Source organism: Erithacus rubecula, assembly GCF_903797595.1.
Source record: "Erithacus rubecula genome assembly, chromosome: 8".
NCBI lineage: Eukaryota > Metazoa > Chordata > Aves > Passeriformes > Muscicapidae > Erithacus > Erithacus rubecula.
The window spans coordinates 35,246,128-35,262,167 of record NC_136659.1 but is presented as its reverse complement, the minus strand read 5'-3'; the positions used below and the strand labels follow the sequence as shown (position 1 = coordinate 35,262,167).

General features: G+C 46.2%; 1 protein-coding gene across 3 annotated transcripts in view; it reads right to left on the bottom strand.

Moving 5' to 3' along the window:
• Window positions 1–3,090: 3,090 nt before the first annotated feature.
• The window catches only part of MBD5 (methyl-CpG binding domain protein 5), a 102,013-nt gene continuing 89,063 nt past the window's right edge, over window positions 3,091–16,040 (bottom strand). For all 3 annotated transcript variants that reach the window (XM_079310859.1, XM_079310860.1, XM_079310858.1), the window contains 5 exons: window positions 14,730–14,971; window positions 11,719–12,969; window positions 7,633–7,706; window positions 5,771–5,846; window positions 3,091–3,686 (listed from right to left, as the gene is read on the bottom strand). In XM_079310859.1, coding sequence (XP_079166985.1) covers window positions 3,615–3,686; window positions 5,771–5,846; window positions 7,633–7,706; window positions 11,719–12,969; window positions 14,730–14,971 — 1,715 coding nt within the window. In that variant the 3' untranslated portion in view covers window positions 3,091–3,614. The remainder of the gene's footprint in view (window positions 3,687–5,770; window positions 5,847–7,632; window positions 7,707–11,718; window positions 12,970–14,729; window positions 14,972–16,040) is intronic.

The following is a 16,040-nucleotide window of genomic DNA, read 5'->3' as shown; positions in this document are numbered from 1 at the left end:
AAGTAGATTATGCTTTAATGCAAAGAGAAAGAAATGGCTCTATGGGCAAAATTCAAGTATGAGTGACCAGTTTTTTTAATCGTAAAGTCGGTGCAACATTTCTTAAAATGTTACAACACTGCATGACCTGTAATGCTCACAATATTTACATTAACTGCTTACATGAAACCATAAAAACTCTAAAAGAGAAAAAAAAAAAAAATTGGTATGGACTGAAACAAACTATTCCTAGCACCCACATCAATGCCATTATTAACCGAGGAAATCAAGTGCACGAGGATACTTTACATAATCTTAGGGATGTAAAGTAAAACAGTGAGGAGGGAGCACAGACCTGGGGGCCAAAGGAGACAAAACTCAGCTCTGGGGCACCGAGCGGAGGGAGGAGAAAGGGAATCCCGGGGGACAGGGGCTCCAGGGCTCGCCCACGCGCCGGGACGGGGCGGAAAAACGGGAACCCGGCAGAGCTCGGAGGGGAGGACGGAGACACAAATGGACCTGCCCGAGGAAGGGGCTCCGCAGGGACCCTGCCCGGCCCCGGAGCCCCGAGGGAGCTGCAGCCGGGCACCGAAAGCCAGGCACTGAGCACTGGGCACTGAGCACTGGGCACTGAGAGCCGGGCACTGAGAGCTGAGCACCGAGAGCCGGGCACCGAGAGCCAGGCACCGGGCACTGAGCACTGGGCACTGAGCACTGGGCACCGAGAGCCGGGCACCGAGAGCCGGGCACCGAGAGCCGGGCACTGAGAGCCGGGCACCGAGAGCCGGGCACCGAGAGCCGGGCACTGAGAGCCGGGCACTGAAAGCCGGGCACTGAAAGCCGGGCACCGAGAGCCGGGCACCGAGAGCTGGGCACCGAGAGCCGGGCACTGAGAGCCGGGCACTGAAAGCCGGGCACCGAGAGCCGGGCACCGAGAGCCGGGCACTGAGAGCCGGGCACTGAGAGCCGGGCACCGAAAGCCAGGCACTGAGAGCCGGGCACTGAGAGCCGGGCACCGGGCACTGAGAGCCGGGCACTGAGCACTGAGAGCCGGGCACCGAGAGCCGGGCACTGGGCACCGAGAGCCGGGCACTGGGCACCAGGCACCGAGAGCTGGGCACCGAGCACTGAGAGCCGGGCACTGAGAGCCAGGCACTGGGCACCGAGAGCCGGGCACTGGGCACCGAGAGCCGGGCACTGGGCACCGGGCACCGAGAGCTGGGCACCGAGCACTGAGAGCCGGGCACTGAGAGCCAGGCACTGGGCACCGAGAGCCGGGCACCGAGAGCCGGGCACAGAGCACTGGGCACTGGGCACTGAGAGCCGGGCACGGGGCACCGAGAGCCGGGCACAGAGCACTGGGCACTGAGAGCCAGGCACTGGGCACTGAGAGCCGGGCACCGGGCACTGAGAGCCGGGCACCGAGAGCCGGGCACTGAGAGCCGGGCACCGGGCACTGAGAGCCGGGCACCGAGAGCCGGGCACTGAGAGCCGGGCACTGAGAGCCGGGCACCGAGAGCTGGGCACCGAGAGCTGGGCACGGGGCACCGAGAGCCGGGCACTGGGCACTGAGCACTGGGCACTGAGCACCAAGCCCGCCAGCCTGGGGCATGTGGAATGGGCTCAGCAAGAGGAGAGGAGCCACAGCCCTTGGGATCCTTGAGATCATTGGGATCCTTGAGATCCTTGGGATCTTCAGGATCCTCGGGATCCTTGGAATATTCAGGGCCCTTGGTATCCTCAGGATCCTTGGGATCTTCGGGATCCTTGGGATCCATTTATCCTCAGGATCCTTGGGATCTTCGGGATCCTTGGGATCCTTTTATCCTCAGGATCCTTGGGATCTTCGGGATCCTTGGGATCCTTTTATCCTCAGGATCCTTGGGATGTTCACAATCCTTGGTAGCCTTGGGATCTCAGGATCTTTGGGATTGCCAGGACCCTTGGTATCCTCGGGATCCTCAGGATCTCAGGATCCTGGGGCTCGCCGGTCCCGGCGCTGCCCGGGGTGCTGATCACGGCCAGTCCTTACCCAGAGAGCGACAGGCGGGACTCAGGGAGAGGAAATGTGAGGTAAGTGCTGGTGCCAGAGCTGGAGCAAAGCCCAGCTGGGGCTGGGCATGGCGAGCTGCAGCCACTCTGGGAAGCCTCACGGGCTTCCCTCACCATCAGCACGGCCGAGTGGAAAAGAAACATGAAATCAAATGGAAAGAATGTTGTGCTACACTTCCGTTCGTTAATTTTATAATGGCTCATAGCTTTAGACTTTTAAATCTGTAGTGTATTAATTTTTTTTTTTTCTACATATGTTTCACATTTCTCACTTAATATAACATAAATAATTTGGTTAATAGATTTAACCTGCGCATTTCAGCCACATTAATATATATAAGAATCTGTTAATGGTATAAATAATTCTTTTTAAATAAAATAAATCTGATATGTTACATAATACTGATAAAAATTACTGTTGCTAATAGTTTTGTAAGCCACCCTTAACTTTTTTTTTTTCTGTTTTAATACTGAGAGATGGATCCTGGAATTGCTTTTTTTGCCCTTTCATCCTACTGCCAAACCAAAGGTAACCAACAGCAATCAGTCCTGATCACTCCTGAGAGCAGGGCCTCTGCCCCCTTCCGAGGAAACACCGTGTTAATGACGTTAGATAATTGAGCTAATTAATCTAGGGGGTGGTTGGAGGGGCTCAAGTTACAGGGGTATCGACTCTTTAGTTCCTCAGGTGGCTATGAAACTTCTCCTACAGAAATGGCTGACTAAAATAGTCCCTCTACTCTTTTTTTTTTCCTTTTTTTTTTGGTTTTTTTGTCCTTTTTAATCCAATCTACAGCGTTCTACGTTCAAAGCTAAGTAAATAAAAACTCAACGGGGTTGCAGCCTTTGAACTGTTAATTGGAGCTGTGATCCCACATCCCATCAGAGCTGGGAATCTGCTGTGCTCTCCTAAAGGCCTGAACTGGAGTACAGCACTTCCAGGCAAGGCTCATTCCAAACAGACAGAGCAATGAACACTCAGTGGTGTGAAGTGGATGTCATAATTAAGGTATTACATAATCATGCCTTCTCTCTGCTGTTAAATACAAAAACAGCATCTTTTACATTATCATATAAAAGCATTTAGGCTGTATTTTTATTTATCACTTTACACTGGTAGTCTCTTGTATGTGTACTCAATAGAAACCAAAGAATTTTGTACACTATTTTTTGTACAATAAAAGATAAAGTGTGCATTAGGTACGCTTGTACATGACAATATTGTACAATATTTACAGTTCAGATATCACCATGAAATTCTGTATTATCTATATACACAATGAAAATTTCTCAGAAACATTTGGACTATTTCTTATAATCACAATTTTTAGTATTATAGAAAAAAAAAAAAAAGATTCAGTAATCATCTGACATTGTTACTGCAACCTTTCAAGATTTCTGATTGGCTTATCCAGCAACCTCTATCCCTCCTAATCATCCCAAATGTGGTACCACTGCTCCTCGTGGTGCCCTGTGATGGCAGCAGCTGTCTCCACAGAAATCCTGACAGAGCCACACCTACAGATAGATCATGTGCACGTTCACTGTGATAAGGACTGGACCAGTAACAAAAACATTCAATGTTATCTAGAGATCTTCCTCCTCTTGAGTTTTGGAGGCTTCACTTGTCTGTCTCCCTGCGGGATTTGGTGGACCTAAAAATAAGTATATTCACAAGTTAGCAAAGGAGAGTGGTCAGAGGGTCAGGGAGCTGCAGGAGGGCTCGAGGGGCTGTCAGGAACCAGCTCTCAGCATTTCACACCTACACACAATAAAGGGATTTCCACAGCTGTGAGAAACTGGGGGGAAAGGCTGAGTCCATGACCTGTGCATCCCAAACCCTGGAGAGAGACAGCAGCTGCTGTGGCTGGGAAACAACCAGAACATCAGAGACTGAGACCCCCAAATCAGGGACTGAGACCCCATAAAATCAGGGACTGAGACCCCCAAATCAGGGACTGAGACCCCCTAAACAGGGACTGAGACCTCATAAAATCAGGGACTGAGATCCCCTAAAATCAGGGACTGAGACCCCCAAATCAGGGACTGAGACCCCCAAATCAGGGACTGAGACCCCATAAAATCAGGGACTGAGACCCCCTAAAATCAGGGACTGAGACCCCCTAATCAAGGGACTGAGACCCCATAAAATCAGGGACTGAGACCCCCTAATCAGGGACTGAAACCCCCTAAAATCAGGGACTGAGACCCCCTAATCAAGGGACTGAGACCCCATAAAATCAGGGACTAAAACCCCTAATCAGGGACTGATCCCAAAGTGCAATAATGGCAAATTCAGTGACAAACTTTCATGCACTGCAGTGACCAGTGATAAAATGTGGGGAGAAGATGGTGAGAAAATGCTGCTAACAGGGAAAATTGGGGAGCTCAGGGCTTTTATTAAGGAATGAGGGATGTTCAGGAAACTCTTGGTGTTTAAAAGGAAACATTCAATTCTGAGCTAATGCTGGCTGGATTTGAGAGGCAAAGTTTCTCTCAGCAAATTCCCAGCACTTCCCCTGAAGTGGAAACTTTCTGCTGCTCCCAATGCCCAGAGCAAGCAGCTTTAGATATTCCTTTATCAATTAAAAAAAAAAAATCAATATTTTTATCAATTAAAATCATGGATTTATGGGTGGGAAGAGGTGGCAGCAGGACAGGCCAGCCCAAACACCCATCCCAAATTTATTTGTTACAGACCAACAATCACCCCTTGCTTTCCTTGTCCTTTCAAAAAAATGCTGCTTTAAATCAAAGCTCAAAACTCAGTTTGTAAAATTCAGTTTCAACAAAAGATTTGGTTGGCTTGTAACTTAAAAGCTACTGAATCATTTTTAAAGTATTTCTTGTTGGGTCTATATTCAGCTCCAAGCCTCCAGTTCTTCAAATATATAAATAAATATAAATATATTTCCTTTTTTATACAGAAGCTCCCCAAAGTGTTGTTGTAACTTCCAAACCTGCATCTCTTTAGTCCTGAGCACTGAATATCAGCAAAAAACCTGGTTTTTCCCTGTGTTCAAACATTTTATAATTAATCATTTGAATAACTATTGACCAAATAGAAGATGTGGGAGGTTACATGTGCTGTGATAGATTTGTTTTTTATTTTTAAGTGGGCTGCAATGAAATTACAACCAAGTTTTAGAAATAAAAATGAGGATATTTTATAAACCAAACTTGTTATTGAAAAGATACTGGAATTACATCCTAACAGTATAATTAAATGGAAAAATCACTTTTGGGTGTGATATTAGAAATATTTTTTTTTTCTTTTAAACTTACTTTTCATGACAATATCTTTCATTTCTCATGGGGAAAACTGAATTCCAAGAGTTTTGCACTCAAAAGAAAAATGCTTTCAAATGTGGTTTCAATACTTTGCTACTCCAGCTGAGAAATAAATGACCCTGATTTTGTTTCATTAGCAGAGGAACCCCATTGAATATGGGCAGGACTGGAATTCATCCAATAATTATCAGACTGGACATTTAAATCTCTTTTGTCAAAATAATAACAACATTTTCAATGCACCTAAAATCCTACAACTTTTCCCATTTTTCTCAACCATCAGACATTTGCAAACAGTTTTTAATGCAGGGGAAATATTGAAAATTCCTCATGATTTCAGAAAATAAAACCAGAATTTGTTAGAAAGCCACCCCAAACCAAGGCTCCCTCCAAGGGACACACATGCAAACATGGAAAAAGAGAATATTCCCAAGGAAAAGGAACTTACATTCCCAGACATTTTGTCTAGTTCACTCATGGCCTCGTGTATAGCAGCTTCTAAATGGTTATTTAGCTTTCCACTTCTAGGGAGAAAAGATGGAAACCATCAGTAATTCTAATGGACAGAAAGAAAACTTGAAAAAAAGTGAATAACAAACAAATGAATTCATTGGGAATGTTCTGACCCTGGAGCCTCCCAGGTTGGGAGCACGAGGAGGAAGATCAGACCTGTAAAATTATTATGGGAAGAAAAGGTTTGTGTTGGGATCATGGAAGAAAAGTTAAATATCCTTCTAACTTTCAATAAACTGCATTCATTATCTCAACTATTCCCAGTTTCGTGGCAGCACCCCACAGGTGAGGGAGAGGTGGGGTGAAGGTTTCCTTCTTCCAACCCCAAATTACCCCAGGCCATGGCTGCTCCAAGCACCTTTCACTGCACAGTGACAATTCCATGGGGTCTGTTTGTTCCTTCTTTTCCCACAGGTCCTGCTTTGGAGATGAGGAAATGGGAGGATGAGGAGGAGGATGAGGTGAACCATGTCTGCAAAGAGGGAAGGTGATGACACCTGTCCCTCACAGAGACACCTCCTATAAAAACCCTTATAAAGATGTCCAGAGGGGTTTTTTTTCCCCCAAAAATAATTAGTATTTTTCCTCTTTTTGCCTATTCTAGTGCTTCATGTCCCAATATTTGCTGTTTCACAGTTTTTCTCTGCTGGTATTTGTCACTAAAAGGTGGAAGTTGGGTAAACCCCAGCAGCTGACACAGGTGTGACCCAGAGCTCACCCACAAATCCTGCAACACTTCTCAGCAGTGGGAACAAAGGGAATTTCTCAGAATAAACCTGTGCTCAGCTGCCATGGGGAGAGGGGAGGAGGTCAGGTCTGCTTACAAACTGTGCTTTGGTCAGCATAGTTTTGATGCAATGACTTTTTTTGCTGTAGCTCCCACAAGTGGGATATTTTACAGAGGAGATGCACCCAAAACACACCAGATTGCAACATGAGGAATTGCAAGGAATGAACCCCTGGGTTTGGCTGATGTCTTAGGCTGCAATACAGGATGTGCCCAAAAGTCTGTATCCTACCACCATCTGTTAAACCAGGAGGGGCAGTGACCCTGATCCCTGTGGGAGATATCTCCTGCTAATGGGCCATTGTTACAAACTGGGTGTGGCAGTGCCCCTGATCTCCTGGCACACATTATCTGCTCATGGGCATCTTTAAACCAGCTGGGCAATCATCTTTATCTTCCCACAGCCCATCCTCCCTCCAGGAGATATCTCCTGTTCATGGCCAGTGAGTCCCAGTGCATGGCTGATAAAATTCCATCATCCCACTGGGAGATGCTCCAGCCAGGGCAGGAGCCAAGCCTTTCCTACCCAGAGAAAAACTGAGATTTGGAACAGCAGAGCACCTTTCCCACTGGATCCCAGAGGAAAACCAGACCCTTCCACATCATCCCTGGAGCTTCAGAGGAAACTGCACCTTCTCCAGGAGCACTGCTCCAGCTGAGCCACATCTGCCCCTGCAGGAGGATGCAGCACCATGGAATGGGACTGTGCCACCACCCTGACTGACTGACTGTGCCAGCTTGGATTCTGACTCTGGCAGGGTTGGGATTGTTCTGTGTAATGCTGCATTTCTATTTTAATTTCCTAGTATAGAACTGTTATTCCTAATTCCCTTGTCTTTGCCTGAGAGCCCCTTAATTTCAAATTTATAATAATTTGAAGGGAAGGGGTTTATATTCTCCATTTCAAACAGGGGCTCCTGCCTTTCTCCCAAGCCAGGACAGGTGTTTTGCCCACACTGGCAGCAGAGGAGGGGAGCTGTTGTGTTCAGAGGGAAGCAGGATGGACTCACTTCCTGTTCCTTTTCCTGGCGCGGCTGAACGCCTCCAGCCCCTCCGTTAGTGTCTTCAGCTTCTCTGGCTCCACCTGGGAAGGGATGGACACCAAACTTGTTACCCACAGCAGCAAATCCCACCCTTCCTGCACTGCCAGCCCTGGGATCCCCCTCCAGCAGGGCAGGAACAACACCAGGAGCTCCCCACCCCTCCCACATTTACCCTTTATTGGGATTTCGCACAGAAACACAAATCCGGGACATTCATGGCAACAAAAGTGAAGAAAAGAATCTTTTAAACACTTTTCTTGGTGTGCTGGTGGAATTTACACCTGGAATCCTGAGTGCCTGGCACTGATGATCCCATTTTGACACCCAAGTTTCTGGGTGAGGAATTCCAGGTCTCTGTTCAACTCATGGCAAGGCCAAATTCATTCCCATTCCAGAAGGAAATCCTGATTCACTTTCTGAATCCAGGAGTCTTCACCAGAGCTTTATCCAGCTTATTTATTTGTATTAAAATCAGTTATTTTCATTATTTTTAATTTTTCTTCATCGATCAGAGATTAATTTGGGCATGTGCTCAAGAGAACTGGGAATTTAAATCTTGAATAATTTAAATTTAAGCATTTTCAAACACTGTGTGGGCAACAGTAAATCCCAGTGTAAATAAAAGCAGAAAATTAATGATAACATCTCTATAATTTCATCATTTGCATCTCAAAACATGAAGCCACTTCACTCTACTATTTTGATCTGGCTCAGTCATTCCTGCTGGTAAAAAAACAACAAAATCAGATATTTAGAGCACATCTACCTAAAGAAAATAAATGGTTCAGTTCCTGTTTCTTTGCTACACCTTACTTGACATTTTACATAAATAGAAATTTATTGAGTGTGTGCCTTTACACAACCTAGAAATGAAGTGAGAATGCAAATTCCCTCCAAATTCAGCATTCCCATTCCTAAATAATTTATATTCAGCACAGATCTGACATATGGACACGACAAGGTAGAGGTAATGAGTGAGCAGTTGCCAAAATTCTCAAAATAAGGCCCAAAATTACACATTTAGATCAAATTTCAATGCCTTGAAGTCACACCTGTGCTAAAGAAATTGGGAATGTGCTGATCCAGGCACTTCCAGGAGTCATTAATGGAGAAATCTGCACCTGGGGAGCTGAGATCTCAATTTTCATGAAATAAATTAAATTATGTCACAAATGGTAGTTTTTTCCTTAAAACCTGCTCAGTTTTGATCCAAATACTGCTAATAACCACTCCCCTCATTGGATTTTGTAAGAATACAAATTCAGAAGAAATTTGGGCAGCTTTTCTAAAGACAAACATGAGAAAAAAAAGGAATGATCCCTATCCATGACAGAAATGTGTATCTAAAGAACAAACTGCCAAGAGCTGTCAGGAGAGAAATTGCAAAGTTCAATGTAAATAAATGTTCTTAAGAATTAATAACATGTTTGGGAAACAAAGGATCTTTAAAGCAAAAAAAAAAAAAAAAAAAAAAGAAATAAATTATTGGCATTTTGTGATGGCTACACATTAAAAAAAAAAACCACTTGGAATTTTTTTGGGAAGAAATATCAAATTGCTACAAAACAGGGTATGAAAAGCAACTCCAACAGAAATAATAATTAATAATCATCAATATCAACACCAGGCCAGTGAACACCAAATCACACACACAGATGGGAGGAATCCTCCTGTTTTACCTGCAGAACCAGAAAATCCCAGTTTAACCAGCCCAGTTTAACCAGCCCAGGATTTCCATGTTAAAATTCACCATGAAAAGCTCCCACAAAACCTGTGGGTGATGAATAATAAGCAAGGTGGGTAATAATCAAATTAATTCCTTAATGAGGTACAACTCCTCTGGTTTGGGATTAGAATCAGACTTGCTTCTTTTCTTCCTGTTGCTCTTCCCTGGGCTCCTCTAATTTCCAGTAGCCAAAAACCAAATAAAGGAAGTGTAATATTCCTCCTTCTCCTGCCTGGATTCTCCAAACAGATCCAATATTCCATTAAATACCTGAATGCCCAAAGTTTTTTTAAATGGAAACAAAAAAAATCAAATAAGAAATAATCTAAAGACCAGAGAATGTACAAATCCCAACAGCAAATTAATGTAACACAGGAGGGTCACATTTGGTTACACAAAGAATTTACAAGATGTTTTCAGGAAGCTCCAGAGAAAAAGGAATTTTCCCAAGTGCTGCAGGTCACTCCCACCAGGGACTGGTGTAAAACTTCTGAAGAACTCCTGGTTTTCAAGGTTATTTCTTTGTGGTTTTCAAAGGTGTTTCCTTGTGGTTTTCCAGGTGATTTCTTCTGGTTTGGTGTGGGTTTTTCCCTGTGTATTCCACCTTCCACCCTCCACTGCTGCCCTTTGGAATGGCTGTTCACTCTGCACTTCTTGATGAAGGAATTAAACACATTTCTTCCGTATTTTAATTAAAAATGATTGATTAATTAAAGGTGGCCTGATGCCAGAGGTGATCCATGATGTGGGAATTCCTCATGGAGAGTTTGGGCTGGTCTCCACCTTGCTGTGAGCATTCCAAGGATCTGCTTCCCTGGTTTTTGTGCTTCAGTATCCAATAAAATGGGTGCCACAGGATGGAACACCCCACAATTCCCATACAATGCACAGAAACCCCACCACAGTAAAGGAGATTTGCACAAAACCAACAGCACATTCTGGGATCCACAGGTTAGGGAGGAAACAGCAAATTGCTCAGGAATGCAGGTAAGAAAATTCCCCTCTTTACAAAAGTTCTGGAAAACAAACCCTTCAATTGTATTAAACATTCACAGAGATTTGAACACACAGATTCTGAAGTTAACCCATAAAAGCACACTGGGAATGGGAATGTTGTTCCTGTGTTTCTGACTCACACAGACAGGGATACTGAACATGGAATTCTTCCAGATTTGTTTCACCCCAGATGTTTGTGATCTCCTCCTGTGCCTCCACTGCCTGACTTTAACTCAGGGATCTTTGCCTCCTCAGGGATGAGCTCTGGGATGGGTTAAACCACAGAAAGCTCTGGAATATTCAGCACTCTCACCTGCCAAGGGAGACTGAAATTCTGCTCTGGGGGTGAACCCACAGTGGCTCAACAGCATCCAGGGCTTACAGCTCCAGTGGGGAGGGACTGGGATGGAATTCCCAGAGAAGCTGAGGCTGCCCCTGGATCCCTGAAGTGTCCAAAGCCAGGCTGGAGAAGCCTGGGACAGTGGGAGGTGTCCCTGGCCATGGCAGGGGTGGGATGGTTTGAGCTTCTTGTCCCTTCTCTTCTCTGGGTATCTGCTCTTGGCTGAATTTTAGGGAAAAAAATGCTTTGGTTCAACCCATTCTCCTCAGTTTTAAGTAATTTGATTTCTTTGTGTCACTGACAAACCCCTGTTTCCTTAAGTCTCCCCTTTCTGCTTATGCATTTTTAAAATTTTTAATATTTATAGGTGGAAGAGGTGCAGCATTTTATAAAAACTACAAAGATAAAATGTTAGACAAGCAGTAGAGACCAGATTTGGGAATATTTTCCATAATAAAATAACCAATAACTCCTTGCATTTCCTCTATATTCCCCAACAAGCACATGATTTGTTGACACAAAAAAAGAATTTTAGTATGAAAGAGCAAACTGGCACACTTCCCTTATTACTAAATGATGATCAAAACCTCCTTTAGAGTTGGAAATGTGTGTGCATTTCCTGTGAGAAGTGTGTGTCAATCAGCAAGACTACACTCATTAAAGATTCCTCCATCTGATTAGGCCACTTCTCATTTCTGCAGTTTCAACACTTTCAGGTATTTCCGTTTCAGACGCTTTGGACACGGCCGGGAATTTGTCAGAACACGCCACGTGAGCGACAACCACTTTTTGTTAACACCAAAAAACCATTTAGCAAAACCCAAATCTAACCTGCCTCATAGCCCTGGCAGGAAATTAAGGGGAAATTCAGCTCTACAAGCTACCAAAAAAAAAAGCCTTAAAAGAAGAGACAAAATAAAGAAGACAAAATTTTGCCCCGCGTGCCGGCGAGGCGGAAGAGAGAGAGATGTGGACAGAGATATAAATATACCTTCCCCTCCTCAGCGTTCTGTTGGCAGGAATTGTGAACCTCTTCTTCTCTGCCAAGTTTGCCAGGCCAGGAGGTCAGTCCTTTGATCTGGCCCCAGACCAAGTCGCCCACGTTAAACGTCCTCGGCCTGTAGTGGATGAGCTCGTGGGACGAGGGCGACTCGGGGTTCCGCAGATCCTCCTCGCTGCTGATGCTCTTAGCATCCGAGGGGCTGGGCACGCAGCCGTTAATGCTTTTGGCATTAAAATCTCCATTGTAATGGATGTAGTCTTTCACTAAGGAACTCTCCAAGCTATTGGAGGAGCTGGGAGATTGCTCTTCCAGGATCAGGTCTTGTTTGGAAGTGTTGAGCAACTCCCCGAAGGCCCTGTTGGGCTGCGGGCGGTTCCCGTTGATGTGTGCACATCGTTCCACAGTGTTCTCCAGTCTTTCCTTGAAACTCATCATAGTTCTTTTGTAATTGTTATACCTGAAATTCTCCTCCAGCGTTTTCTCGCTCTGACAGTTCCGCTGGGCCAGCAGGGCCTGGTGCTGCTCCCCCTGCAGCAGCGGCAGCGCCGACACGTTGTTGGGCCTCTCGTGGCACGGGCTGCCGTGGAGATGGGCCGGGTGCTCCAGGAACTCCTCGCATTTCCACCTGCCCATCTCCCCCGCGGGGCTCTGCTCCCCTTCCCACTGCTTCTTGGGCGTGTTACAGGTGGCTGCTTTGTAACACTCGTAGCCGTCGGCCTCGGCCTTGCCGCGCTCGGCGCCCTTGGGGCCCCGCGCGCCGCGGCCGCCGCGGGCACGGCCCTCGAGGGGGGCGCCGGGCGGGTTGGGGGCGAGGCCCAGGCCCAGGGGGTCGCCGATGGAGGCTGTGAAGGCACTCATGGCACTCAGGGCGGGGAGGGGGCTGGGCTGCGCGCAGCTGGAGCCGGCCGTGCTGATCACCACCGGCACGCCCTTGCTGGCGGCGTCCACCACCGCCTTGTAGATGGCGTCCACCGAGGCGTCGGGGCTGGGGTTCTGCTTGGGCTGCGGGGCCAGGGCCGGCTCTGCTCTCTGCGGGGCCAGGGCCGGCTCTGCTCTCTGCGGGGCCAGGGCCGGCTCTGCTCTCTGCGGGGCCAGGGCTGGCTCTGCTCTCTGCTGCAGCTCGCAGGGAGGCTCCGGGAAGGGAGGCAGGGCGGGGTTGGAGCTCTCGGCAACCGGCGCCATCCCCATCTGCGGGATCATTCTCTTGTTGAGGGCGGCGGCGTCATCCTGCATCCTCACCTGGGGAAAGGAGAGCAGAAGATGGGAACTGCTGCTCTAACTCCAGGGGATTTCAGCAGCACATTTCTTTTGGTTATACACCAGGTACAAGTTTTCATGCTGAGCAAGGTAGAGAGAGAATTAAAAGCCTGATTTAGAGGAAAACAAAACTGTCCCAGACTTTGTGTCAGCAGGCTCCTGTTTTCTCTCAAGTCCTAAACAACTTGACCAAGGTCAGTATTTCTGGTACAGAGACACAGGATGGTTTGGGTGGGAAGGGACCTAAAGCCCACCCAGTGCCACCCCCTGCCATGGCAGGGACACCTCCCACTGTCCCAGCTGCTCCCAGCCCTGTCCAGCCTGGCCAGGGACATTCCAGGGATCCAGGGGCAGCCACAGCTGCTCTGGGCACCTGTGCCAGGGCCTCACCAGCCTCACAAAGAACAATTCTTGCCCAATATCCCATCTAAATTGTCTCTCTTTCAGCTTGAAGCTATCCCTCACCCATCCCTCCTTGTCCTGTCTCCCCAGTCCCTCTCCAGCCTCCTGCAGCCCTTCTGGACTCTGGAAGTTGCCACAAGGGTGCATTCCCTTCTTCAACCTCTGAGTTCTGCTCTCAATTATTCCCTTTCTTTCCTTCCCAACCCCAACATTGCTCCTGTCCTTGTCAGCTCCTGAATGCCATCACTGTGCTTTTGGAATTGGTCCACATTCCCATTTTCCCCTTTCCCATGGGATCTCATGGACTCCAATATTCCACATCCCTGTGCTCTAAGCCAGGCCCTGCCACAGCAAACTGGCACCTCCAGATTCCACCTGAGCTTTTCCTACTCCTTGTCACATCCACAGGCAGGGAACATGATGTCAACAAGAGCACTGCAACAAAAACTGTAAAAACCACAGGAAAAATATTCCAAAAGCCCTTTAAACTACTCACTGTGATTATTTGTATCACTGGAAATGTGACACAAAGAAATACTGGGCTAAAGCCACCAAAATTCCTACAGGAGAAGGGAACAGTCAGAGAACTGAGATTTTCCAGCTCCTTTTTTCCTCCTGGAAGGGTGAAAGCAGTGCCTGACCCCTCTGCATTCCCCTCCTCACACCTGCACTTCTGCAGCAATACTGAGGAACAACAAATCCCTGGGTTTGTCACCTGTTTTTGCTCTGTTGATACCCAACCTGCATTAGGAATATTTGGAATTAGGAATAATGAGGACAGCAGGGAAATTCCATTTTTGCCCAGTTTGTCATTGTTTAGTCACTCCAATCCCTGTTTTTCCAGGCTGCACAATCCCCATTACAGCTTTTCCATCCCATTTCAGTGGGAATACAAGAGGACTGGTGCACAAAGTCACTTATAACAATTTATTAAGTTCCTCATTACTGCAAAGTGCTGTCAGTATTTATTTCTCACTGCTGAATTATCAGAATGGGCAAAACAGGAATTTAAGATTATTTCTGTGCAATGGAAAAGAGGTTTGTTAAAATTCTATAGTGATTGTGAGCAGATAGAGGAACTTCTTTCAATACATGCAGCATAACTCTTTTCAAAACAACTAAACCCAATTCCTAAAGAGAAAGGGATAAAATTTCAACAACAAATGTTCCTGATTTGCAAAATCCATCAGCTACTGAAAGAATGTATTATCTACAGCATACATGTAATTATATAAATAATTTTGTCCTAATCAGCAAAGAAACCCAAACTCTGGAGGATGGAATTTTACTTCCTGAGAGCTGCACATTTGCTTGAATATTGAATGAATTTTGTTTTCTACCTGGAAATTCTGGAACAGACATGCCATGGGGTTTGGGTTGTTGGCTGGGCCAGGAATTTGGGGCTGGCCTTGAAAGCCCTGCACGTTCTGGTAGCCCTGGAGAAGGTGCTGCTGCTGCTGCTGCTGCTGCTGCTGTTGCTGCTGCTGCTGATTTGAAGGAAACATCTGATTGTTGTTGAGGAGTGACTGCAGATGGCTGAGCTGATGGTTGTTCAGAGTAGTGTTCAGAGATGACATTTCCCCTGCAAGGCAAGCACAGGCAAACACCACTCAGCAATTCCCTGCACTCCAGTTCCACTGACTGCCAGGAAAAACTCTGGAAGAACAGCCCTGCTCCCCTCCATCCTCTAGGAATGGTCTCTAGTTCTCCACTCTCACGTTTTTTGTGTCACAGGACTCCTGGAACAGCCAGGGGTGGCAGGAGGAGCTTCTGTGGAATTCCAGCCCTGGAATCTCACTGAAATAGTGTTGGGGTGGTGAGGGGGATGAGGAGGGGAGAGAGAGAGAGAAAAATAATTTAAACCCCAAACAAAATGAGTCTTTCACCAGCTGTGAAGGAGAAAAGGCTTTTTGGCTCAGCCATGTCACACAACACTCTAAACAATTCTTTTTTTACTTTCTAGAGCAAAAGTTGAATTAATGTTTTCTATTACATGAAAATTTCACTTTACATGAACATTTCAGCTCTAAAAAAAATAAACACACTGTCAAACCTGACTTTATGAAATAATAAAGCTTAAGTTACATCCATTTTCTAGTTTGTTTCTCTTTTAAAATTAAAATCTTGTGTTTTGTTTTACTTAAAATTTCCATTTGAGAGATCCCTGTGAGATGTATTTTGTAGGGAAAATGCCAAGTAGGGTGAGTTCACTGCAGCCATTTAGGTCAGGGTGAGATATTATTTAATTATTATTTAATTCTCATCAGGAAGAGATGAGAATAGGAATTATCATCAGGATCAGAATTACAAACGGAGGAGTACCTACTCTATCATAAGTTTTTGGTTAAAATAACTGGAAAATCATCACCCAGGAGGGAAGAACTTTGTATTTAAGGGGTTTTTCACCACTTGTTTCGGGATGTTGGTTTGTCATGTCCGGCACAGTTACTCCCACTAACTCTGTGCAGCCAGATCTGACCCAGGGATGCTCCTTGAAAAATGAAATTAACCCACTTGCTCACACAACTTTCAGGTGGATTTAGTAGGTCTAGGTGGCAGAATGAATAATCCCCAAGATCAATATCAAACACTGAGGAATAAAAGCAGAACGCCACTCAAACTCCTCACAAGAACAATCAGCGAACGAGCTG